The 26,563-nt window shown below is 40.8% G+C and overlaps 1 protein-coding gene across 4 annotated transcripts; it reads right to left on the bottom strand.

The window, feature by feature from the left end:
* Positions 1–1,401: 1,401 nt before the first annotated feature.
* GTF2H2 (general transcription factor IIH subunit 2) lies at positions 1,402–26,035 on the bottom strand. 4 transcript variants are annotated; one of them, XM_048849261.2, is made up of 16 exons: positions 25,398–26,033; positions 24,684–24,775; positions 24,526–24,603; positions 23,021–23,057; positions 22,183–22,269; positions 19,785–19,835; positions 19,156–19,210; positions 18,120–18,225; positions 16,078–16,168; positions 15,840–15,927; positions 15,058–15,165; positions 13,722–13,785; positions 10,344–10,447; positions 2,753–2,855; positions 2,458–2,497; positions 1,402–1,802 (listed from the first exon to the last, which is right to left on the bottom strand). In XM_048849261.2, the coding sequence occupies exons 2-16, from the start codon at positions 24,737–24,739 to the stop codon at positions 1,683–1,685; spliced, it is 1,188 nt and encodes a 395-aa protein (XP_048705218.1). In that variant the 5' UTR covers positions 24,740–24,775; positions 25,398–26,033; the 3' UTR covers positions 1,402–1,682. The 4 variants fall into 4 exon arrangements, 3 of the variants coding, with proteins under 3 accessions (XP_048705218.1, XP_048705219.1, XP_048705220.1); XM_048849262.2 differs by lacking the exon at positions 25,398–26,033 and adding an exon at positions 25,225–25,373; XM_048849263.2 differs by lacking the exon at positions 25,398–26,033 and adding an exon at positions 24,874–24,971.
* Positions 26,036–26,563: the final 528 nt, after the last annotated feature.

A 26,563-nucleotide genomic window follows, 5' to 3' on the forward strand; every position in this document is an offset into this window, starting at 1 on the left:
TAGTGCTTTTCATTTGTTAGCATTGCAAAGAGTGCTCTTTGGGTAATCATTTAGAATAAGACTTTTAACCCCCATTTTCATTTCCTTTAGGTTAGATGTAATGTCTCACACCCTGACAAAAAGCCTGCAGCTCCCATTTCTGAGAATGAGGGTGGGTCACTTAATTAAAATGCACTGCTTATTATTTTTTTCACATCACATATCTTTCCCCCACTACTTTTAAAACTTGTTTATAAGACTCAAACTTTTACAGTCCATAGTGGCTATAATACATACATTGAAACATCAAAATGATTTGTCCTTGGATTAATTCAAAATTACTCATTTTTCATGGTTAGATTTCAACCTGGGAGGATATGTTAAGGGGGATCCCTGAGTAGTCTGGTCCATCTCACTATTTTCATTAATGAATGGGTTGATGGAGTAGAGAGTATGCTTATAAAATTTGTGGCTGATGCCAAACTGGGAATGGTTGCAAGCTTTGAAGGAGAGTATTAAAAATTCCAAATTACCTTGATAAATTGGAGAATAAGAAATTCAGTGAAGTTAAGTGCAAATAACTGACGAATGAAAAATCAAATGCTCAACTGCTAAATGGGGAATAACTGGCTAGTCAGAAATACTGGGTGGTTATAATGGCTCACAAGAGTATGAGTCAGCAGCGTGCACTGTGGCAAAAGTCATTCTGCAATCTGTTAACAAGAGAGTTCTCTGTAAGACCTCAGCTAATGTACCACACACAATTTTTGGCACCACAAGATGTGATCAAATTGGAGAATCCAGAGAACAACAGAAGTTCAGGTTTAGAAAACATGATTTATGAGAAAAGGTTGAAAGAACTGGGCACATTTAGTCTAAACTGAATAGAGACTGGATAACCTTTTACATATTTGAAGAGTTTTTCTTATATGTAAGATCAGTTATTCTACCACAGGTAATAGTAGTAATCAGCTTAGTTTGCAGCAAAGGAGATTTAGGTTAGATATTAAGAAAAACTTTAACTATAATAGTTAAACTCTGGCACAGGTTACCTAGGAAGGTTGTGGAATACCTATCCTCAGCGGTTTTTAAGAACAGGTTAGACAAACGTGTCAGGGATGGCCTAGGTATACTTAACCCTGCCTCAACATGGGAGGATGGACTAGATGACTATTTGAGGTCCCTTCCAGCCCTGCATTTCTATGTTTATGATTCAGAAAGTTTATCCTGCGAGTCTGTCACAAAGTACTTGGATAAGTTCTTATAATAAAAGATTTGTTTCTATTATAATTTAAAAAATTCTATCCCAAGGGTAGAAAAACCATGTTTAAGTATAATATATTTGATTGGTTCATGTTTGTTTCATAACTTTTAAAAAAAACTTTTAGCATACAAATCAATTTTTATCACTTTTCCACACACTTACAGATTTACACTTTATTTAGCATGACTCAAGTAAGTCAAAGGCTTTCAAAACAAGTTAGGGAAATGAATCAGATGATGCAGATATTTTTATAAACATTAACCAGAAGAATTTAAATATTCCAATTCTATACATTAACTAAAAAGTGGGTTTGTTACCGCATTCATCTAGGTATTTCTTCTTGGTTTTGAGTTGCCTTACTGAAGTCTGTGGTTGAATAGTCTAATTTGACTCTGTGCAAGAATGAAACAGGTAGGACAATCTCTACAAACACCTGGTATCATACACCCAGAGGAGCAGGATCCTTGTGAATGCAGCCAGGACAGCAGTGCAGAGAATCATGAACGAATAAGTCACATTCCATACAAAATACATTCTGGCAGACTTTACAAATGTAAACCTGAGTGAAAAGATTAAAAAATTAAGTTAAATTTTCAAATACAAATATTCCTGTTTATTACAGTAATGCAATAGAGTACTGTAAACAAAAAACTATGTTGCATATTTACATCAAATTAAAGTTTCCAATATGAAAAGACAGTATCTTTCAGGCTAAATATAGCCTAAATTCAATCCGAATAAACTATAAATTGTGTTTCTTATTAAACTAAGAGTTGCCCAAATTCTCACCCTTAACAAACCCATCACTAATCACTTGGGAGTACTACAGCTAACATATGTTTAAAAAAATAAGTACGGGTTACATTAAAGAGTTCTACAACTATAAGCATTGTGTCTGACAAAGCTCATTTTTCTCTAATTTTACTCTACTCGTTAGAGACTCCCACCATCCTTATGCCCAGAGGTGGGAACAGGACTCATTCTTAGCCCTGTCAACTTTTTGAGCAAGAGCAGCAGCACACCTGAGTCTCTGGACATTCCCTTACCTCAAGTGTGCTGATTTGCAGTCGAAAAAGTGAGAAGCCAGGACTGAGAATTCAATCTAGCCAACATGATGGTCTCCATACAGGTTTTTTGTCATCATAATGACCTTCACAAAGATTAAATTACATTAAGAAGCAGTGTGCAAATTACATTACATTTTAATAACTTACATGTTGATCTTTAATCTCCCCTTGGCAGCCTTGACAATAGCTATGAAACAGAAGTCAATATTTTTATTGAAAGCAGAGAAAAAAATTGTTAACACCATTTTACACAGTCATTTCTTATACAATTATTTGATATCCATTTCTGTAATTTAGAGGACAAATCACAGCCATTTAACTTAACATGCACTAGTTCTACCACTACTAAAGAAATCATTGCCAACTTATCTTATTTTCAAAACAAAAGATGAAATCTGTAAGGGCTCAAGTTGATTCTTTATAACAGGCATGATTTACATACCGTTCTCCTTTATATTCTTCCAATGTAATTTCTTGAAAGGCATCCAAAGGAAACAGGTGATGGTAAGACCGAGCCAGATGGGGTGCAGAGACTAATGTAAGACCTTGAATGTCAAAATAAAAAAAAAGACCAAAAAAAATCATCTGTCAAGATAAAGCAAAATATTTGATTTCATGAATACAGGAGAATTTCTGCCTTAGTCCACATAAAATTTAAAAATCTCTTAAGAATTAGAAGTTATACAATTCCATTCTGTTCCATCTAGGTTAGTGATTGCAGAGGTTTACAAAAGTATACTAATGACTTCTTTTGAGGGTTGGTGAATTATTATTTTAATTCTATAATAAAAATATAACTATGCCCAAGCCCTTCAATGAAGGCAAATTACACCTTTCCTCCAGCACAAGTGATATTTCCACTATACTATCTAACTATATTGGTTGCTAAAGGAATCCCTTTTTGGATATGTATGTATGCCAATCAAGTGAATATAAAAGATACTGGAATACAAAAGAAATGGAGTCTGATCAAATTCTGATTCATCCCAAATTCCCACTGTCCTCAATGAAAGTTTCAAGCACACAAGGAATTCAGCATCCAGTCTATGACACAACAGTCTGTGTTATGGTATTGCTTTCTACACACTGTAGCCCGGAGAGCCTCAAACTTATTTGATACCCAAGACTATAGAATTAAGGACAAGTTCTGCAACAGGCACAATTGAGTTTTTCTACATCCCAATAGCTTAAGGATTTGTTTTGTTGTTGCTTACCATTATATGTAAAGAATCATAGGAATATAAGGCTGGAAGGACCTTGAGAGGTCACCTAGTCCAACACCCTACATTGAAGCACGATCAAATATACCTAAAACCATACCTAACATTTATTTTGTTTAACCTGTTCTTAAAAACCTTCAACAGGGATTCTACAAACTCCCTTGGAAGCCTATTCCAGTACTGTCTAACTAGAAGGATAGTTCTTCCTAATATCTAACTTAAATCTCCCTTGCTGCAGTTTAAGTCCATTACTTCTTGTCCTATTTTCAGTGGATATGGAGAACAATTGATCATCATCCTCTTTATAACAACCCTTAACGTATCTGAAGACTATCAGGTTCCCTCCCCCCAAGTCTTCTTTTCTTAGGATTAGAAATGCCCAGTTTTTTTTAACCTTTCCTCATAGTGTTCCACGTTTTCAGTTTTTACTAATTTTCACTGATAAATTACCAGGTTTATTGAAGGTGTTCAGTTTTTACTGATTTACACTCCACTCAGTATTATCAATCCACTCAGTATTTTTTCAGGTACTTATTTTTGTTAAACACCAACGCTTTATGCGATTGTTGTGTCCTGCAGCTCTGAAACTGAAGCAGTTCCACAGTGTAAAACACAGTGCACACACGGTAGAGGTTGGAAAATTAAACATTAATATCGTGCTACGATTGGCTCACAAGGAAACACTACCTGTCCACTTCTTCGTGTTCATTTAGTGTGGCACTGAATTTAAACAATCAATCCTCCACAGATAAAGATATGTAATGGTCCCTATGTACCTGGTTATCTCCGTTACTACCAATCTCCTTATGGGTTTGGATAGACGGGTCTGGGTTCTTCAGGATCCCCACACAGCCAGTCTTACCCTTTCTGTGGCTGGTTCCAGACTACCCCCAAAATGGATTCTCCCCACTCCAAGGCTCCCAGGAATGGGCATCTCATTCCCTACTGATCAAGCTCGCTCTTCTTCCCAGGCTTTCCCTTGTCAATCATTTGACTGCCTCTTCCTCTGAGCAGACATGCCTGCAATCCTTCCCCAAACCAACAGGGGCCCCTGTTGTTCTACACAAAAAGAAAAGGAGTACTTGTGGCACCTTAGAGACTAACCAATTTATTTGAGCATAAGCTTTCATGAGCTACAGCTCACTTCATCGGATGCATACTGTGGAAAGTGTAGAAGATCTTTTATACACACAAAGCATGAAAAAATACCTCCCCCCACCCCACTCTCCTGCTGGCAATAGCTTATCTAAAGTGATCACTCTCCTTACAACGTGTATGATAATCAAGGTGGGCCATTTCCAGCACAAATCCAGGATTTAACAAGAACGGCTGGGGGGGTGGGGGGGGTAGGAAAAAACAAGGGGAAATGTTTTTTTTACCTTCAAGGTAACCTATTTCCCCTTGTTTTTTCCTACCTCCCCCCCAACGTTCTTGTTAAACCCTGGATTTGTGCTGGAAATGGCCCACCTTGATTATCACACACATTGTAAGGAGAGTGGTCACTTTAGATAAGCTATTACCAGCAGGAGAGTGGGTTTAGATAGCTTTTGCCAGCAGGAGAGTGGGGTGGGGGGAGGTGCTTTGTGTGCATAAAAGATCTTCTACACTTTCCACAGTATGCATCCGATGAAGTGAGCTGTAGCTCACGAAAGCTTATGCTCAAATAAATTGGTTAGTCTCTAAGGTGCTACAAGTACTCCTTTTCTTTTTGCGAATACAGACTAACACGGCTGTTACTCTGAAACCTGTTGTTCTACACAGTATCTCTCCTCTCTCCCACTTGGTTGCCTAGCAGACTCAAGTCTGCCCTTGGCTCTCCCTTCCCAGGGGAAGGGTATGCCTCTCCCTGAACTACCAGCACATAGAGTCCCAGAAACTTAGGTAAGCTCCTTGGGGGTTATAGATAGATAAGCTAAAAAGGTAAACATGGGATGAAAACGCAAACCTATGCGGAATACCAATAAGCAAATCAGTGCTTAGACATTTTCAAGAAAGGTAAAGATGGGATTGAGGAGGATGCATTGTGCTGCAAGTACTGCAGAATAGAGGTCAGTGCTCATGCTGACAGAATAAAGGGACATGTTGAAAGCAAGTGACACAAGAAGCTTAAAGAAGGAAAGCGAGCTTCGGGATAAACAGTCAATACCAGGAGCTTTTACCAGGGCTTTAATGAAAGAGAAGGCACAGCATGATTGTGTCAATTAATTTGTGCGTGCTCTTTCTTTTGCTGGACAACTGCTGTTAATAGCAGAGGGGCCTATTGATGACTTTGTGCAACAATACTGTCCAGCTGCAAAAACCCTTCCTAATGCAGACAACCTCACTCGTAAGCATCTGAAAGAAAACGACAATGCTTTAGCACCTACACTGATGGAACAGATTGACGGAAATGTGGAGTCTAGTCTGATTTGTGATGAGTCTCCTGACACTTTGGACCATCCAATTCTTGGCTTTTTGTTCTCATTTTTTTATTTCAAAGCAAATAAACCCACATTGTTTTGTGCTGATGTGACATTCATCCCTCTGCTGACAGCGGTTTTGTTGACACAACAATAACTGACATGTTTGATATGTACCAACTAGGGAAAACGTGGCCACAACTAATACAGATTCTGCTTCCTACATGACTACGTTTGCACAGGAGATTAAACTCAATCAGAAACCGGAGCTGCTGTGTATTACCAGTCCAGCTCATCTGAGTAATACTGTGCTGTCAGCAGCTACTGCTACAGAAGAAATGAAAGATGTGAAATTTTGTATCACTGGATTCAGGGCCATTTTCAAGCTTGCAAACAAACTGAAGGCTTTGTTTAACACAGTGCGAATTGAGTGCAGAGCCAATTGCCAATTAACTACCCCTGTGTTGTGCCACATTGGTGGATGAGCTCGTATTTCGCTGCTTGTTATGTAAATAACACGTGGACTGTGCTAATGTATCTCCTAGATCATCCTGAGTTTGTTGGTTCTAAAGCAGAAACTCTGAAGAGACTGACAAATAACCAAAATAAGTGCTAGATTCTGCACACCAAGGTAATATTCATTGTTGAAAACTTAGAGTCACTGTGTGACACACAGAAAACACTCGAATTTTCTCCAACTACTGCCGTTTGCCAATAAAGATATTGACCCGATCCTGAGAACCAAAATCTCAGCTGAACTGAGCATAAAAGCCGCAGGAGAAACATATGGCAAGAAAACCATCTATTTCTGGAAATCCTTCCCACCCTGGAACACAAGAAAAATCAAACAAGCACTCAAAACCTTCAGCACAACACAGCCAGAAATAGGAGACGACTGTGGCCTATAATCTGAACCCCCAAAGTGTTTGGTGCAAAAGATTCTTTTTGGAATGTCGTCCGGTATTGCACCCCTTCCTCAAGGTGAATTTTGCAGCAGAATATGACAGTTATGCCAGAGTATTTCATCCACTGGCCACTAAAGATAAAATTTCAAATCTGAAAGGGGCATTTACTAATTCCATGAACTTGCCTAACCCTGACAATACGTAACTGGATGTTCTGGCTTTTTAGAACAACAACATCAAAATACACTTCCCAACTTCAGCAAAGTGGCACAGCAAGTTATGAGTGTATCCCCTGGATCTACTGATGCAGAGTGCATATTTTCAAAATTGGACTAATTCCATGACTGCAAGAGGCTCAACATGAGTGAAGATACTTTGAAGAAAATTATACAAGCGTACGCAAACCAGGATTTCTGGGAAAAACTACAAGCTCTGAGAGACACAAAATATACCTTTGTACATTTAAAAAAAAGTTTAAATTATACGGTAGTAAAATGTGTATATTACAAAAGTTTTTGGGTATTTCCTCCCCTCCCCCCTTTCTCCTCCTCCCGCCCATCCAATTTTTCCCCAAATTTTTTAACCTGATTTCATCCCGTTTTTAAGGTTTGGAAAATAAACGCTGAAAAATTCCCAGTTTTTTTTTTTTAAACAAATAAAAACTGAAAACACGAAATACTCATAGGTCAGGTTTTCTAACCATTTATCATTTTTGTTACTCTCCACCAGAGCCTCTGCAATTTGTTAATATCTTTCTTAAAGTGTGGCACTCAGAACCGGACTCCAGCTGAGGCCTCATCAGCACCAGACAGGACAATTACCCCCCAAGTCTTACACTTGTTCATTCACCGCAGAACTACATTAGCCCTTTTTTGCAACTGTATCATATTGTTGACTCATATTCAATTTGTGATCCACAGTAACCCCTGATCCTTTTCAGCAATATTATCACTTAGCCAGTTATTCCCCATTTTATAGTTGGGCATTTGATTTTGTATTCCTAAGTGCAGTACTTTGCACTTGTCTTTACTGAATTTCATCATGTTGATTTCAGGCCAATTTGTCAAGGTGGTTTTGAACGCTAATCCTGTCTTTCAAAGTGCAAGCAACCTCCCGTACTTAAGTGTCATCCACACATTTTATAAGCATACCCTTCACTCCATATCCAAGTCATTAATGAAAATACTGACCAGAACTGATCCCAGGACACAACCCTGGAAGACCCCACTAGATATGTCCTCCCAGCTTGACAGTAAACCATTGATAACTATTATTTGAGTATAGTCTTTCAACCAGTTATGCACCTTATAGTAATTTCATCAAGGCCACATTTCCCTAGTTTGCTTATGAGAATGTCATGTGGGACTGTGTCAAAAACCTTACTAAAAATCAAGATAAATCATGCCTACTTCTTCGCTGCCCTGCCACCCTCCCGCCCCCACTCATTAGGCCAGTACCCTTGTCAAAGAAGGAAATTACATTGGTTTGGCATGAATTGTTCTTAGCAAATCCACACTGGCTATTACTGATAAACCTATTATACTCTAGGTCTTTAAAATTGATTGTTTAAAAATTTGTTCCAATATTTTTCCAGGTATCAAAGTTAGGCTGACTGGTCTCAAGGGTGAAAGTAGCTTAAATCTCTTACTGCTACACAGGGCTGCTGGGTCCCTGAGCAAGGTGGGGGGCAGCTCTGGGCCCCTGGAAGGGACGGGGCCTCGGGCAGAAGGGGCATAGCCAGTGACACTGGAACAATTTTTAGGGTGGGGGTGCTGAGCTGCACCCCCTCACCCCTGCCCTGTCCACGCCCCTCACTGCCCCAGGCTGGGACCACAGCTAGGGGCGGCTGTGAAGGCCAGAGCCAGGACCGGAGCCCCATGGCCAGGACCCCAAGTAGCAGCAGAGCCCCCAGGGCCAGCGCCTGGAACCCTGGATGAGGGGCCGACGGCTGAGACCTGCAGTGGGGCCCCCGGCTGGGAGGCTGACGGCTGGGACCCCAACACGGGGTCACTCTGGGCACAAAGCCTGGGGGTGCTGTGGCACCTCCCACACTCCTACTTCCCACACCTATGGGCCAGACTGGGGGCCAGCCTCCTGCAGCACTGCCTGGGGCTCCAGCCACTGCTGCAGTAGTGGTGGCCAGGAGCCCTGTGTTCTTTTAAATAGCCGAGCCCCAGGGCAGCTGCCCCTTTTACCCCCCCTGACGGCAGCCCTGCCGATATGGTCCTTAAAGCACTGCCACGGCAGCACTTTAATTTCAGCTATGTACCAGCCCATACCAGCGGCCACTTTCTTACTGGTACACCGTACTGGCTTACTTTCACCTCTGACTGGTCTATAATTCCCTGGGCCCCCTTTTTAAAAAACAGGTACTATCTTCACCCTTCTCTATTCCTCCTCCATCCTCCATGAGTTCTCAAAGATAATTACTAATGGTTGCAATATTGTTTCAGGTAATTCCTTAAGGTACCCTAGGGTGCATTTCATCAGGCAATGCCAATATGAATACATATAAATATTCTTTAACCAGTTCTTTCCCTATTTTGGTCTGCAATCCTTCTTCCTTGTTGTTAATATTAATTGTGTTAAGTATCTGGTCACAACTTATCTTTTCAGTGAAGACGGAAAAAATAGGCATTAAACACCTCAACCATCTCAATGTGATCCATTATTAGCTCTCCTTCCCTGCTAAGTACAGGATTTACACTTCGTCTTTCTCTTGCTCCTAATGTCTTTATAAAACCTCTTCTTGTTGCCCTTTATTGTCCCTTGCTAGGTACAATTCATTTTGTGCCTTAGTCTTTCTGATTTTGTGCGTGTGCTATTCTTTTGTACTTTCCTTAGCAATTTGTCCATGTTACCATTTTTTGTAGGATTCCCTTTTGATTTTCAAGTGCAGCCAAAGTGGCCTCTTATTATCCTTCCTATCTTTCCATCACATCAGGATAGTTTGCTGTTATGCTTTTAATATGGTCTCGGAGAAGCTGCTAGTTCTCCTGAACTCATTTATCCCTTACATTTTCCTCCCATGGGACCTTACCTTCCAGTTCTCTGAGTTTGTCTAAGTCCTTATTCTGCTGCTCTCCTCCCTTTCCTTAGAATCATAAAATCTATTGTTTCATGATCAGTTCACCCACATTGCCATCAACCTTCAGATTTGCAATCAATTCCTCCCTGATAGTTAGAAGCAAGTCTAAAATGGTGTTCCCCTGGTTACTTCCACCATCTTCTGAAACAAAATGTTGTCCCCAATACATTACAAGAATTTTTGTGACATTTTGTGTTTTGCCATATTGCTTTTCCAAGAGATGCCTGGGTAATTAAAGTCCCCCATTCCTACCAAGTCTGATGTTTTCGTTATTTCTATAATTTGTTCTAGAAATGCTTCATTCACCTCCTTCTCCGGATTTGCTGGTCTAGTAGACCCCCTCCCATTACATCATCTCTCTGTTTTCCCTCCTCTTCTTTTCACCAAGTCTATATACTTTGTCTTGTTTTTTCATACTCACCACAGATTTTGCATTCCACAGGGAGTTCACAGTATTTGGCTCTACACTGGGGACAGAAATATCCACCCAGCGTGAGACCTGGATCACTGTTGTTTTCCAAGTGCCTGGGGGTGGGGCGGGAAGAGAAGAAATCAATATTGTTGAAATCTCTTGGACAAATGTGAAACTTTTGGACAGAATTGGAGAACACGCATAGAGTTTGTCACATAGAGTTTGGTGTGATGCAAAGTTGCAAATCAACCAGAAAATTCACTATTAAATACACATTTCCTTAAATGACATGGCCACTTAATGAAGTGTTATAAGAAAACACCAACACTTTACCAGGGTCTTTAATTAAATCTTGGGATTAACCTTCCCATTTCTTAAGTAGCAAAATATTCAGAAATTTATTAAGTGTTACCTAGTAGCTCAATTTCCACTGATAATGGAGTTTCTAACCCTGTGTCTCAATAACATCCAAGAATAGGGAAATGTCATGAGGAGTTCAATAAGCTTTTTGAAATGTGATCCAAGATCTAATGGTTTAAAGAAATCTTTTTCCAAGAGAGGAAATTTATGCTTGATTTAGCCACCTCAGAAGCCAGAACCTTGCTTTCCCTCCATAACAGAAGATTAATTTTCCCCCCACAACTGAAATTTCCTTTACCTCTAGAAAGTGACTTTATAAAAGGCATCCACTATATTATAGTCATAATTTTTCCACACACAGAGAAACTCTCATTTGGACTTAAAAACAAAAGATATGCATTTTAATTCTCTCATGGAGTATACACTGTTCTTCTTCGAGTGATTGCTCATATCGATTCCAATTAGGGTGTGCGCATGCCACGTGCACAGTCATTGGAAAGTTTTTCCCCTAGCAGCACCCGGTTTGGCTGTGGAGCCTCCTGGAGTGGCGCCTCCATGGCACTCAATATATGACCCCCCAACCCAGCACCTCCTCAGTTTCTTTTTACCGCCAGTGACAGTTGTTGGAACTGTGGTGACTTGCTTAGCAAGCTCTCCTCGTTTTCCCTAGCCTTTCTGTGTAGTGTAGTTTTAGAGTTATTTCTAGTTTAGTTTAGTTTACTGCAGTTATGATCAATAGCTGTTGGGAGTGGGGATTTCCCCTCCACCCCAACTGCATTCTCCCCTTGGGGACTCAGGGCATGCCTAAGTCCCAAGGGTTCAAACCTTGCAATAAGCCAATCCCAGCAGGCAACCCCCACGACGCTTGCTTAAAGCGTCTGGGGGAAGCGCACCAAGCGGACATGTGCAGGGTTTGTAAAGGGTTTCGCCCCAGAACAAAAAAAGGCAAGAGACTGCCGCCTAAAGCAGCTCCTTATGGAGGAGGTGCTGAGACCACACCCCACCCCAGCGGAGCAAGACCCGGCACCAACTTCATTGGTGTGGAGCGCTCCGGCAGCTGTAGCGGAAATGGCTCACTATGCCATCACCCAGCATGAGAGACGATGCAGCCTTCAGCAGGGCAGCACTCCAGTCTGTGATTCCATAACTCTGACCCCACCACCTAGGTAAGGCTTGGGAGTCACCTAATTGGAATCAATATGAGCAATCACTCAAAGAAGAAAAACAGTTACCTTCTTGTAACTGTTTTCTTCGAGAGGTGTTGTTCACATCCATTCCAAACCCGGCCACCTTCCCCTCTGTCAGATTTCAGAGTAACAGCCATGTTAGTCTGTATTCGCAAAAAGAAAAGGAGTACTTGTGGCACCTTAGAGACTAACCAATTTATTTGAGCATGAGCTTTCGTGAGCTACAGCTCACTTCATCGGATGCATACCGTGGAAACTGCAGCAGATATTATATACGCACAGAGATCATGAAACAATACCTCCTCCCACCCCACTGTCCTGCTGGTAATAGCTTATCTAAAGTGATCATCAAGTTGGGCCATTTCCAGCACAAATCCAGGTTCTCTCACCCTCCACCCCCCCACACACAAACTCACTCTCCTGCTGGTAATAGCTCATCCAAAGTGACCACTCTCCCTACAATGTGCATGATAATCAAGGTGGGCCATTTCCAACCTGGATTTGTGCTGGAAATGGCCCACCTTGATTATCATGCACATTGTAGGGAGAGTGGTCACTTTGGATGAGCTATTACCAGCAGGAGAGTGAGTTTGTGTGTGTGGTTTTTGGAGGGGGGTGAGGGGGTGAGAGAACCTGGATTTGTGCAGGAAATGGCCCACCTTGATTATCATGTACATTGTGAAGAGAGCTGTCGCTTTGGATGGGCTATTACCAGCAGGAGAGTGAGTTTGTGTGTGGGGGGGGGGGTGGAGGGTGAGAAAACCTGGATTTGTGCTGGAAATGGCCCAACTTGACGATCACTTTAGATAAGCTATTACCAGCAGGACAGTGGGGTGGGAGGAGGTATTGTTTTATGATCTCTGTGTGTATATAATATCTGCTGCAGTTTCCACGGTATGCATCCGATGAAGTGAGCTGTAGCTCACGAAAGCTCATGCTCAAATAAATTGGTTAGTCTCTAAGGTGCCACAAGTCCTCCTTTCCCTCTGTCAGAGTAACTGGCAAGAAGGAACTGAGGTCAGAAGGGTCATATATTGAGCGCCATGGAGGCGCCACTCCAGGCGCTGCTGGGGGGGGGGGGGGGGGGAACTTTCCGACAACTGTGCACGCAGTGCGCACACCCCTAATTGGAATGGATATGAGCAACACATCTCGAAGAACAACAGTTATGAGAAGGTGAGTAACCATTTTTTTCCTTCTGAAACTTAAAAAAAAATCCTCTATTGTCTTTTCTCACAAAGAAGGGCATTCTCTTGCTCATCAAGCTTTCAATTTCACTATACATTAACAATGAAATGAATGGAAGACTCAGTTCCAGGTATTCTTTCTTTATCAACACCATGTTTAAGGATGCTGATTTATATTATTTGCTATAGTATAGTAAAAAGTGTATATGTATTGCAGTGGCTCCTAAGGGCTCCAGTCAGGGATCAGGGTTCCATTGTGTTAGGCACTATACAACCAACCAAAAGATGACGCTACCTAAAGATCTTAAAATCTAAAAGTATAAGATAAGAGACAACAGCTGCATACAAACAGATGTTAGCAGTACAAGATAAAATGAGACTATTATGAACAGTTGTATGCAGTGGCCTGAAGAGGACCTCTGTATAAGCACAAAAGCTTGTCTCTCACACCAAAAGAAGTTGGTCCAATAAAAGATATTACCTCACCCACCTTGTCTCTCATGAACAATGTCATAAGCAGTGGTCACAGCACACCTGCTGCCTACCCATTTTCATGATGTTTTGTACCTTTCAGTGCAAATACAGCATTTTCTAAGTTTATCTAGATACCACAGAGTTCTAATAATGCCTAAAAGTAACCATATTTTACTTACGCCATGCTAAATGATGGTTTAGCATCCTGATCAGAGAGAGACGCAATGGTATGCTGAGGAAACCCTTAGGAGCCAAGAAAAATATTACATCACTATATGAATTGGTAACATACAACAAACAATTTCCTATTTGAGTGGAGAAGTTAAAAAGTTAGGGGTTACTGTTTAGAATATTTCATGTTATTACAGAAATCAATGCACCTTTTCCTAGATATTAAATCCATCATGATTGTTCTCTTCCTACTTCTACCTCCAAATCTTGTATTGCATCTCCTTACAAAAACAATTTTTTTCCCCCACTTAGAGTGAAACTGACAAACCCCAATTTTTTGGCAATTACACAGAAAATTAGAGGAGATAGTACAGAAGGAGAAAGAACAATGTATTAAAGGGAATTATGGTTCAAGTCAGAAATTAAGGGAAATAATTTAATGTTCAGACTTCAGAGACACGATCCCTCTGAGTGCAGTGTGATGGTTAATACAATATTTTCTGGAGGTCCTAGGTAGCTTCGAGTCCTCCTCTGGTTATTATTTTTATAGCTCATCTCAACCAAGGAAATAGTTTTTTTATTTCTGTTCCCCTGATTAGACTGAAAAAACAAAAACTTAAATCATTTAATTATAAGGATTACACACAAGTGTCTACTTTTTATATATTTATTCACTTTGAGAAATGAAAGGAAAGTTGTTTTAAAATGGGGAACAAGCCTGCACAGTGGCACAGCAGCAGAACATTGTGCTGCTACTTTGGTTTAACTTCAGGCTCACACTCTTTCTTTTTCCATCAGGAGGAAGCCAAGGAGCTGATTCCAGTTGTTAGAAAGGAACATGCTGACAAGATTTCTGTTAATATATGCCCAATTTGTTAATCACATAGCAATACTGGCATGCATTTAAAAGGCTCATGGGTTTTGGCCAAGGTACAGAAGGCAGTCATCATGATAAGATGGCAAACAGAAATACATATGGAGAGGCACACTTTTCAGGTTTATCTTCTTAATATTTTACATATCACATTTTTCCACTACCGCACAAAGAAATATTGTGTAAAATTTGCTACTACCCACTTAAAATGGAGTTTTGTCTCTTTTTTGTTTTAATTTTCCATTTTTAATTTAAATAGCTAAATGGTTTGTAGGTATATTGTTAAATATATTAGAATTCAGTTTGCTAAAACTGAAAACTTAAAATGAAAACAATTATGTATCGATATGTTTTTCAGATTCCAAACAGCTTGTTTGTTCATATTATTTTAATACAGAAGACACAAAAGAGGATGTTACACCAAAGATTCTTAAATCTTGCACTTAAAATTTAATAAAATACAATCCTACCCATTCGAATAAGGGAGCATTCAGAACTTGAACTGGCAGGTGGAGGGCTAATATGATGCATCAGCAGCTCCTTATAGTGGCTTTCATCTAAAATTACATGGTATGTTCCTATCATGGAGGAAGAAAATAAATGAGTTGGCGGAGAGTCATGTATTAAGAATACGAAAACACCACAATCATAATACCTGTTCAAATAACGTATGGATAGTTTTACTGAGATCAGAACCATGAACAAGAAAAAAACCTGGAATATCAAGTTTAGGGAAAACTTGAAAACAGTTTAAGTAAAAATGTATAGTGTTAATAGTGCAAAATATATGGGATGTTACCTATAGTTACTACATATTTTTTTTAAATATACAAGTATGACTGTGTACCTCTAAAATGTTAGATAGAGAGAGCCTACCTTTCCCTCTCCACACTAACTTACACAATGCAATTTTTTTCCCACTAACCATTGTGGTCACTAATGGTAATACATGTTTATTAACTTTAATATGATACAGTTTACCTACAGACTTTTTCAGGTATCTTTATTTCTTTAATCATCTCTCTTCCAAATCAGTAGCTACAGTTACGTATCAAATCTACTGAATTTGTATGACTTCTTTAAACGGAGGGAGCAATTATGAAATATTCTCCTAACACAACAGTATGGTCAAAAAAATACATCCTCTTTAAACATCAAAATTTATTTTTAAAAAATTGTCAAAACAGTTACTTTACTTTCAGACTTAAATGACTATTACTGACGTATATTCAGAATCAGTCTATATACTTACCACCCGTTTCTCGGGCAAGTACAGTACAAACTCGAACTTCAGCAGATAGGCCGATGACAGATACTCTGATCTTAACTGCCTTTAAGCACTTCACATACAAAAACAAAAAACACCCAAATGCATCAGCAGAACTGAAAACTGTAAAAAGTGCATACATTTTCAATTAAAAAGTAATGACAAAAAATGATGCTTCAACAACATTTTTTTTTTAAGTGATACTAATTCTTCACTTCTATACCTTAATTAGATCATAGATATTAGATGGATCACAGGTTGTCAGGCTACTGAAGATAATCAAAACCTCCCTGCTTGTATGTCCTGGCATGTGCCTATAGAAGGTAAAAAGAGGTATATTTAAATTAGCTATAAACTAAGAATATAACAATTACATACACGTACGTTGAAGTTTGATGCTGTGTGTCCCCAAGAGTAACATTTCCTAGTACTCAGTTGTACAAAATTCAGAAAAACACATGGCTAATGCCCACAAACACCAAAGGATAACGTAAATCCCTCACAGAATTGCTCCCACAATAAAGTCATACTTTTCCAAAATCTAACCTACTGAAATGTCCCTTTCAGTTGATGGCTTGTTATAGTTCTTGAAGTTATCCCACCACAGTCCTCCAGGGATAAATTAGATTCAGTCTGAAACCACCACAACAAATCTCCGAGCACTTTTTTTAAACTTTATTCTGTGGTCAATTCAGAGATGCAAATTTATGACATCTTTCACAGAGAGCAGGGTTCTCAAAGTTTATTGTGTCTTTCTATTTCTCTCTCACTTGCACATATCAGAATACAGCAAATGCTTTAAGATAATCTATTTTATTTCATTTTCAATTCCCTATAGGAAAAAGAAATCACCATCAACTCAGACAACAAGCTTCTTGTCTTTCCTTTTCAGGCTCTTAATTTAGAACCACATTAACTAGCTGTCCTAGTAACCTACTGCAATATCCACCACCACCTTTACTCTGTCATTGTTCCTGGCCTTTCTTGCTCACCAGTCAGACTCTCCCTCAAACATCCATTCTTTCTCTCATGCCACTTATTTACCATGCGAGCTCCCTCCCAGCAAAAATCTAAAAAGCTGCTCACTTTTCATGTGATACATACAAAACTCAGCCAGATGACCTTGGCGCAAGTGGTAAGCCATGACTGTTCCTCTTCCCCCTCCTTCCTTTTCTCATACCTTTAACTAGCCCCACTCCTGCCATTCCCCCAGACCCTACCTCTACAGCCAAATTAAAAAGAAATAGTTAAAAATAAAAATAGAAAACTAACAAAATTGATGGTATTTCATCATCCTGTTCATTTACCTGTCTGCTATATCCCCATTTCCAAACTTTCATCTGTTATTAGATTTTAATCTTTCTAGGACAGGGACTATGTTGTCTTCAGCTGTGTTTGTACAATACCCAGCACAAAGGGGCTTGGATCCTGAGTGGGGCCTTTACACACTATCATAATTAAAAAAATAATTCATCAATTGCTCCTTTTGCTACAGTAACCCAGGTTCCATTTGTCCTAGCCTCATAGTCAATTTCATTAAAACCTTTCCTACAGACTATTACTTACACCACTTTTCCATTTGACTTTACAGCTTTGGAGTGCACCATGGAAAGTCTGTTCATATCTGAAGAGCTGAACCACTTACTATGCAGAAAAATATTAATATGTACTTTGCTTTAATGAACATGCAGTTAAAAGTTCAAAATCTGCACTTTTCAGCTCTTTACATGTAACAGCTGTGGTCTTGCCTACCTCTTCAAAGAAGAGAATGAAATCATATACACAGATACTCAAAGTGTTAATTTTGGCAGTAATTGTTTCTCCAAGGTGTTGAAACTGAAGAGTGAACCAAAAGACAAGGCGACATTTGATATTTATGTTATAGATATCTAACAGTTATGTTTTGTTTATATGTTTTGATAAATACTTTGTGCTCTTATAGAGACAGAAAACCAAAGTTTCCCACTTCTTACTAATATTAAATAATGCTTCCAATTTTTCCTAACAATTACATACTCCCATCTGAACAGCAGCATAAACAGGTTTTTGTCTGGGAATATTAAATGCTTTTTTTTATTTTTAAATGACAATTACGTTGATTGTGCGTGTACAAAGCAGAAGTTAGTTATTTGTATTGCAATAACACCTTAAAGTATCTCAGAAGGATCAGTGCAGCACTATGCAAGGCATTACTCCCAATCAGCGTTTTATCAGTTTCTGTTGTTCCAAAAAGAATAAAACCTATAATAACCTGCATATACTAACTTTAAAGTCTGCATGGCCAAATTTAAAGAGTTATACAGAGATGGTTCTCCATGGCAGGTCAGATCTACAGCTTTCTTCAGAGCAGTTGTATGCTTTCTTGGGTTTCCTATAACAAAAAACAAAACTCACCTGAAATGGTAAGATAACAGAAGAATGTACAACTAAGTTTTTTTTAAATTTATACTGATACAGTATGATATACATAAACCGAAAATATCCTTGTGTGAACTGTATCACAAATTGTTTTAGTAACAATAATATTTAGTACTTACATTGTCCTTTACATCCTCAAAGCACTGTACAAACATTAAATCACCCTCAAAGCACCTAAACAAGGTAGTAGATTGGCTAAGTAGACAAAGAGAAGTTAAATGACTTGCCTGAAGCCACACAGTTAGTGGTAGAACTTAAATCAAAAATCAAGTGTTCCTGTTTCTCAGCCTCACCTCTAATCCACTAGATCATAAGGCCTCCATTAACTACAATTGCAAAGTTAAAACAGATAACAAGGAGAGAAAGAAAATAACCAGTATCGGAAAAAAGGTATGTTTTTCATAGGATATTTGAAATATTGATGAGGGAGAAATACAGGAAGGCTGTTCCAAACAGGAAGTGCTCCGAGAAGACGGCTCTCGCACCAAGTCATGAAAATGTATATAAAAGAGGAAGTTGGTGAGAGGAAAAAAAGAGCAGAAAGGGAGGCAATAGAGAAATTCATGTGTTGGCAGTCAATACAAATTACATGCACAAAGTTATCAAGAGAAAAATCAATACTGAAATTTGATTGCTGCTCTTAAACATACATATATTTATATTTCTAAGCATAAGTAGACTCCCTGACCAATCAAGAAACTTATCTCAAAACAGACTACTATCCTGCAATTAGATCCACTAACATGGACCCCTACATCGTTCTGGTGCTCTACTAACTTTATTAGGGTCTGCCTGTATGGAATAAGTTGCAAGATCAGAGCTGTAGAGTGCAACAGTTATGATGACAATGATTCTCTAATACAAAAGGATACTTCTTTCCTACCTGAAAGTTCTGTCAGCTTTTCAGCTCTTTTACTCTTAGTTACAATTATACCAATCTGCAAGAAATAGTTCTATTAGTGAGTTACAAACAATTTGATCTACATTCTTCGTATACCCGGTGTATTGTTAGATAGATCTTTTTGGATCAGTGCTTACAATACCCACATCTTTCTCTGCAGGCTTTCTTTCCAAGCACAGTAATTTGAAACCAGCTCTCACCTTGAGATACAGGAAATTACTAGCACAACTCCCTTTGTATTAAGATGAAAATATATTCTTAATTCTTCACCCTATTGGTACCTCAAGCCCTTAAAGACTAAAATGTCTCTTTACATCTTCTTCCTGTCTTTAAGAATGCAATTCCAAATCCTAATTGTGTTAGCATTTGTACTTCAGAAAAACTGTAAATCAGTATCCAATTGATTTCTCATTCTCACCATTTAATAGGAAAAAAAATTTACACAAGATCAGGAGACAAAGAGGAAAAGACTACTACTAATTTAAAATAATCTGTTGGAAAATTATTAAAATTAAATGAAAACTTCAAAATAGTTCTTCCAACTTTGTTTTCAGACAACTTCTTAATCAGTAACAATGAATCTCGTTTCCAACACAGGTGTACATACCTACCTGACTAATAGGATTTTGGTCAAAGTATTCTTCAACAAAATATTCCAATAACTATAAGAAAAAGTTCTGAGTATTAGATAATTCAATACATCAGTCATTTCATATCTGTTAAAATGATAGTACAGTACTAATAAAACCATTTAGAACTTTTAAACACCCTAATCCTCCACCTCTACACTCCTTGGGTGCATAGTACCCTTCAGAAACTTTAGAAAAAAATCTCAGTTTACATTAAGTACATGGTAACTATACTAGTGTTATTTCTGCAGCAAATTTAAAATAGATTTAACAGTATTAGTTAGAATTAAGACAACAGCTGAAATTTTAATCTGTAATACAGATCAGTGGTAATGATTATTGAGTTATTTTCTGTGACCAATAATCTAGTTAGCAAAAATTAAGGTCCCAATGCTGCAAACGGTTGTACAAACTTTAAGCATGTGTGTATACCAATTAAGTCACTGGCATTATTCACATCCGTAAAGTTAAACACATGTAACTGTTTGCAGGAATAGATCCGGGACTAAGTCATATTCAGCCAAACTTATTCCACCTTCCATATGACTCAAATTCACTAACCAAAACTAAGCAGTATTTTGGTTAACACATGGAAGATTAGCGTTATTTTGAACAGAGGGTCTTCCCCATTCACACAAAAGAAATACTGATAATTACTTAATTTTTTTAAAAAAAGCTCTGAAGTTTAAACAAAGTGTGTTCCCCTAATTCACACCAAGGACTCTACATTATCGATACTTCTGAACACATGGAAGATATTACAGCAGTGGTGGGCAACCTGCAGCCCACATGCGGCCCATCAGGGTAATCTGATTGCATGCCACAGGACATTTAGCTGACGTTGACTGTTTGCAGGCACGGCCCCCCACAGCTGCCAGTGGCTGCGGTTCGCTGTTCCCAGACAATGGGAGCTGCAGGAAGCAGCGGGCTGCAGGGACATGCTGGCTGCCGCTTCCCGCAGCTCCCATTGGCCAGGAACAGAGAACTGCGGCCACTGGGAGCTGGGGGGGGCTGTGCCTGCGGACAGTCAACATCAGCAAAATGTCCTGTGGCCCGCAATCAGATTACCCTGATGGGCTGCAGGGGGTCCACCACTGTATTACAGGGAAAAGAGGAAAACAGAGTATTTGATTCAGCTAAATACGAAAGTTTTGCCTATGTTAGCTAAAATTGTTGCCATAAATACGGCACATAATAAAATGAATTGTATAGGAAATCAGAATGATACACATTTTAAAACATAATTTTAATGCTTAGTTATTATCAGGGCAACATTTTATCTCCATCAAGTTCAGTCCACTGTAGTCAGTCATACCTATCTAAATTGGAATAAGTCACTATCACAGACTCAATCAGGACCTGAAGCATATTTTCAGTACAAAGTATTAAAATTTATTTTTAAGAAGTGTAAAGTGTATTTGTTCTCTTTCCACTTCATGCTATGGGTGATACCCCCCGTCTGCTAATTCCCACATTCTTTGTATGGCACTTTCTGTTGTTTAAACGTCTCCAAAGCCCTCCTAACGTTATTATTATTACTCTTACTTCTGTTGTGTCTAATGATGCCAAACAGTCCCATTGTACTAGTTACTGTACAAAACACACACAAAGACAGCCTTTACCTCACAGAGTTTGCAACAGTGTTTCCCAAATCAGTGGTCCCTACCCACCAGTGGATTACAGGAATATTCTAGACGGATCACCACAACCAGGGCCAGACTAACCCATCACTGCACAGCCTAGCCAAGCATACACTTCTCCCAGCCTGGTGAAAGTTGGGGGTTGGAGAGCAAGCTCACCCCATACTCATTCCACAGTGGCAGCTCCTCTCCCGTGGGGCTGAGCCCAGCTCCCTATTCCAGGTGTTGCTACCTGGTATATGGTATTGCAGTGCCACCCACTCAAATTTGGTCACCATGGAGGGGAAGCAAGGCCAAATTTGAGAGAGAGGTGCTGCGCTCCTGTGCACCAGGTCACAACATCTGGAGGGGGACACACCCTGGATAGGAGCTGCCACTGCAGGATCAGTAAAGGGTATATTCACTCTCCAAACATGCCCTTCCTCTCCTAGTCCTCGCAATGGGCCGGGATTAGGGTTGCAGTGCCAGAACAGAGGGTGCAAATATGTAATGGTGGGTTGCAACAACAACCAACCAACCAAACATTGTTGGTGAGTCGCCTTACTACAAAATTGGGGAATCACTGATCTACAGTTTGCAAAATATGTAAGACAAACAACAGACAAAGAGGAAAGAGGCAGATGGGAGCATTAACATAAGTATTAGTCAAAGGTAGTTGCAATCCTGTTCGAGCCCAGATGGATGTGATCTGCAGACATCACAACAAAGGTAGGTTAACATACTTTTGATAAAATAAATACCTTTAAGGTACAAGTAAGCCTGTTAGGTTTTAAATCTTGGTCCTCCATAGTCCTTGATCCATCTACCACCACATAAAGGTGACGCATCTGAATCATAATCATAAAGGATATTAATTCCACAAATTCTTGGTTTGAAACTAAGATAAACTTTTAAAACTCACGTGAAACAAATTTATAAGACAGTAATTTAAAATTACTGTTTATTTCAAGTACATTACATAGAAAATATGTACAGCCTTCTCTGTCACATTGGCAATATTTAGAGTATGGAACAGCATAATGGCCTTTAAGGATTCTTTAATTGCTGCTGATTAAAGAGGTTAAGTTCCTCTCCATCCTCCTTTTACAATGTGAGCAGAGATCTTCTCCTGATAAATTATCACTGTTCTCATCCTCTCTCAAAAGGATTATGGAATAATAATATTTTGTATTTATATCGTCACTTCAACTGAGGAAGTCAGTGTTTTACAAATCAATCAGTTCTCACAACTGTTTTGAATTAAGCTAGTACCATTATGCCCATTTTACACATTGGGAAACAGACTCCAAGAGGCTGTGTGATTCAACTGTATCACAAAGCAGGGGAAATAGAACCCATGTCTCTTGAATATCAGACACTTTCAACATTTAGCATACTACACACCAATTCACGAAAGTAAAAAAAAAAATTGTCTGTTGGGACAGAAAGAAACCTCAAACTCATGCACATCAAGTCAGTAAAAACATTTCTTAGATTTGAAGCCACTATGTTTTCTGAAGAGGGAAAACCACTTCAGTACAAATAATCTCAGACACAACAAAACTAGATATAAGAGTCAAGGGGATTATATAAACATACCATTCCAAGTCTAACTTGCCCATGGTGTTCAAAGATTCTGGTAAAAATACAGAAGAATTTGAGCTAAGACTATAACATGGGATTCTAAAACAGCATCAATAACTAAGGCCAATCCTACAGTTACATTACATGCTAAATTACCCTTAACATCAATGCATTTAAAAAGGATGAAAGATTAGGTTCTAAATAGCCATACAACTAGGGCTATGAAAAACTGTGGAGGGCAGACGCTCAGTAAAAAAACAGTGCAGTGAGTCTTATCAAATTTTAATGGAGTTATTTGTTTTGAACTTCTTTGTCACTCTGAACTATTTACAAAAACATAATATATTTGAAAGTTTGGGGTTTTATGCCTTAACATCAATCTGTGAATTAAAACTAGCCTTTGCCTAGAATGTTTTTAGACACAGAATTTTAAACAACATCAATTTATAATTTGGTGCAAGTCACACAGCACTAGGTAAATATCCAGCCAGTCCAATAATGAACAGATTAAAATAATCTGTATATCAATATTTTGTTAGAGGACATACAAAGATGGATTCTGCTATTTACATTCAGTAGTCTAGTTGCAGCACACTGCACTCCACATATATAAGTTTAGGACCTAACTTCTTTGGGAGCAGAGATATGAACCACCCAGTATCAATGCCCTTAAATAGGCTGTAGAGCAGACGTGGGCAAACTACGGCCCGGCCCCCGGGACCATCCTGCCTGGCCCCTGAGCTCCCAGCCAGGGAGGCTCGCCCCTGGCTCCTCCCCTGCTGTCCCTCCTCTCTTGCAGCCTCAGCGCGCTGCGACACCAGCGCTCTGGCCCGCTGCTCCTGCCAGGCAGGACAGCAGCGTGGCTGCAAGCTCCTGCCGCTCTGAGCGGCGTGGTAAGGGGGCAGGGAGGGGTTGGATTAGGGGCAGGGAGTCCCGGGGGGCAGTCAGGGGACAGGGGGCAGTTGGATGGGGTGGAGGAGCAGTCAGGGGTCGGTTAGGGGCAGGGGTGTGGATAAGGGGTGACGTCCCAGGCGGGGGTGGTCAGGGGACAAGGAACAGGGACAGGCTGGATGGGTCGGGGGTTTTGAGGGGGGCAATTAGGGGGCGGAAAGTGGGATGGGGCAGATAGGGGGCAGGGTCCAGGCTGTTTGGGGGCAGGGTCCAGGCTGTTTGGGGAGGCACGGCCTTCCCTACCCAGCCCCCCATAAAAGTTTTGCAACCCTGATGTGGCCCTCAGGCCAAAAAGTTTGTCCACCCCTGCTGCAGAGAAATCTCAAGTTACTCTTTCTGGCACAATTAAGTATAGATGGAATTACGGAACGGGAGGCTGAATCTAAGACATAGAATGAGGAAAAAAGGGGGAAAAGGAGAAAGTATGTTTACTTATAAATATTGCAGTATGTTTAATCTACCTGATGGGGACAATTTTTTCTCAGTGTAATGCCTCTGACTTCAACATAGTTACATCAGAGATGAGCTTTTCCTAATGTGTTCCCTGTACTTCAGAACTGACTACTTACCTTTTTCTCTTTGCCTTAAAAAGAATGTCCTCTATAGTTGCTTTCAGTGACCCAGATTCGTCTTCTTTGAGAACCTCCCTACAATGAACAATTTATTACATACAAATTAGATTAAATTTTCTCTCTTAAAATAAAATAATTAATAAAACAAAGCTTACCATGTTCTTTCATAACCCCCTTCCCAGCGTTTAGTTCTTTCAGGCTCGTCATCCATGTCTGTCTGTCTGTCCAAATCTGCTTGCTTACGATACTGTTAAGGATAAATGATTACATCCTTGTAAGCAAAGGCATTTTGATAAATTCTGTCTGACTACGTGCGATAGCACATCGGGAACTAATGCAACGTACCAGTCTCTGGGCTGACAATAAAAATGTGACTTAAGATGCTGAATTACTTTTGTCAAAACTAGGTCCCCCCAATAATACTAACACGCAGGTAGACCTTTGCCCTGCGCATGGGCGCGCTCCTGAGCGGGGGGGGGGGGGGGGGGGCTGAGTGTAAACGGGCAAAATGACGCCGCGCCGGGGAACGCGTTCCGCGCGTTTATTGTGACCGGTTCGTTTTTAAGCCAATGACGCTCATTCCCACGCCCCACAGAGGGGAGGGCAGGGCTGTTTTTTAAAGCAAATTAACTTTCCTAGAGAGCTAAAGGGAGTCCCGAGAACTTGAGGCGGGGCCAGTCGGCGAGGAGCCATTACCCGGGGCCCCCGGGAGAGGCAGGGCTGAGGCTGCTGGCCCGGGGGCCTGTGCGCGGCTCTACTTTCCCCTCCACCCCGACCTGCTCCTGCCGCCCGTGCGCCCCGCTCTCCCAGGCCGGCCGGGGGCGGAGGGGTGTCGGGGGGACGCGCGGATCCCAGCGCACGGCGCTGACCTGCCGGGACCGGGCTCGAGCTCCCCGCGGCGAACTCCCGGAACCCCCAACCTCAGCCGCTCGGCGCTGTTGCAACTCGTCCGACCGGCGCGCCGGGCCGCAGCAGGAACGTTCCGGCTTCAGGAAGGGCCGGCCTGGAACGGGGCGGGGAGTGGTGCCCGGCCCCCGGGGGGAGCTACACGGGGGTAAGACGTGCCGTCGTCCCCCACCCCCGGCAGGCACGCGGCGCTGTGGACCAACGCTTCTTCCTCGCGCCTGGCCCCGCGCGCTCCTGTGCGAGGCTGCCGTGGCTCGGGGCCCGAGTTACCCGGGACCCCAGCACGCTCCTGGCTGCGCTGCGGCCCATGGAGCGTCCGCCCTCGAACCTCCGCGGGCCCGGCTCGGGAGGAGGCGGCTCTGAACCTGGCCCCAGACCCCACGGGGCTGGACGCTTGCCACTGGCTCTGGCAGGGGTATTGTGCTAGGCGCTGCAGCCTCCACTGCGCGGCCGCCGTCAGTCAGAGACGGGACTCGGGATGAAATGGCCCTTAAGGCGCGTCCAGCCTCGCACTTCCTTGGTTCCTGCGAGGGGAAACTCTCCCCAGCCAGAGCTGGCCGCTCTTGTGGCCTCTGAACCTTTGCTCTTTCACCCATTAAATTCAAAATCTGTCTGTGAAGAGACGAGGAGTTAAGTGGTTATCCCCGACCCCGGAAATAACTCAGCACCTGGTTGGTAAACTGGGTGAAACTAAACCCAGACAAGTCAGAGCTGCTGTGAAGAAGAGGGAATCGTTTCAAATTATTTGTCACCACCACCATGGCAGACTTGATGAGTACAAAACACAATATAGCTAGGAATTAAGAGACAGTGAAAAAGCCTCTGGGACATGTGAAACTCTCTTATTAGGCACCATACATATAAGCACATCACCTTGGTGCTTTGGTAACTACATTAGCTTCCAGGGAAATACCAGATTAAATTTAATGTCCTGGTCTTCACCGTCAAAGCTGTCAAAAGGATTGGACAAGTGGTCTTCAATATTGCCATTAAGCTGTGCTCTGCAAGAACAAAAGTGAGACTAGTGGGAGCTGATAGACCACCTGATAGTTAGCCATGAAACTTCCTTAGAAGATAAGATTGGGACAAACTTTGCCACTGTCAGAATAAAATACAAGACATCTCTCTG

Source organism: Caretta caretta, chromosome 5 (genome assembly GCF_965140235.1).
Source record: "Caretta caretta isolate rCarCar2 chromosome 5, rCarCar1.hap1, whole genome shotgun sequence".
NCBI lineage: Eukaryota > Metazoa > Chordata > Testudines > Cheloniidae > Caretta > Caretta caretta.

What these genes read in the sequence shown, in the direction of transcription:
- GTF2H2 (XM_048849261.2), bottom strand. Translation starts at nt 24,739, where the DNA reads ATGGATGACGAGCCTGAAAGAACTAAACGCTGGGAAGGGGGTTATGAA. An exon ending in ACCAAAATCCTATTAGTCAG is followed by an intron (nt 19,211 to 19,784) that starts GTAGGTATGTAC and finishes TATTTCTTGCAG; the next exon opens with ATTGGTATAATTGTAACTAA. An exon ending in TTGGCCATGCAGACTTTAAA is followed by an intron (nt 16,169 to 18,119) that starts GTTAGTATATGC and finishes TACCTTCTATAG; the next exon opens with GCACATGCCAGGACATACAA.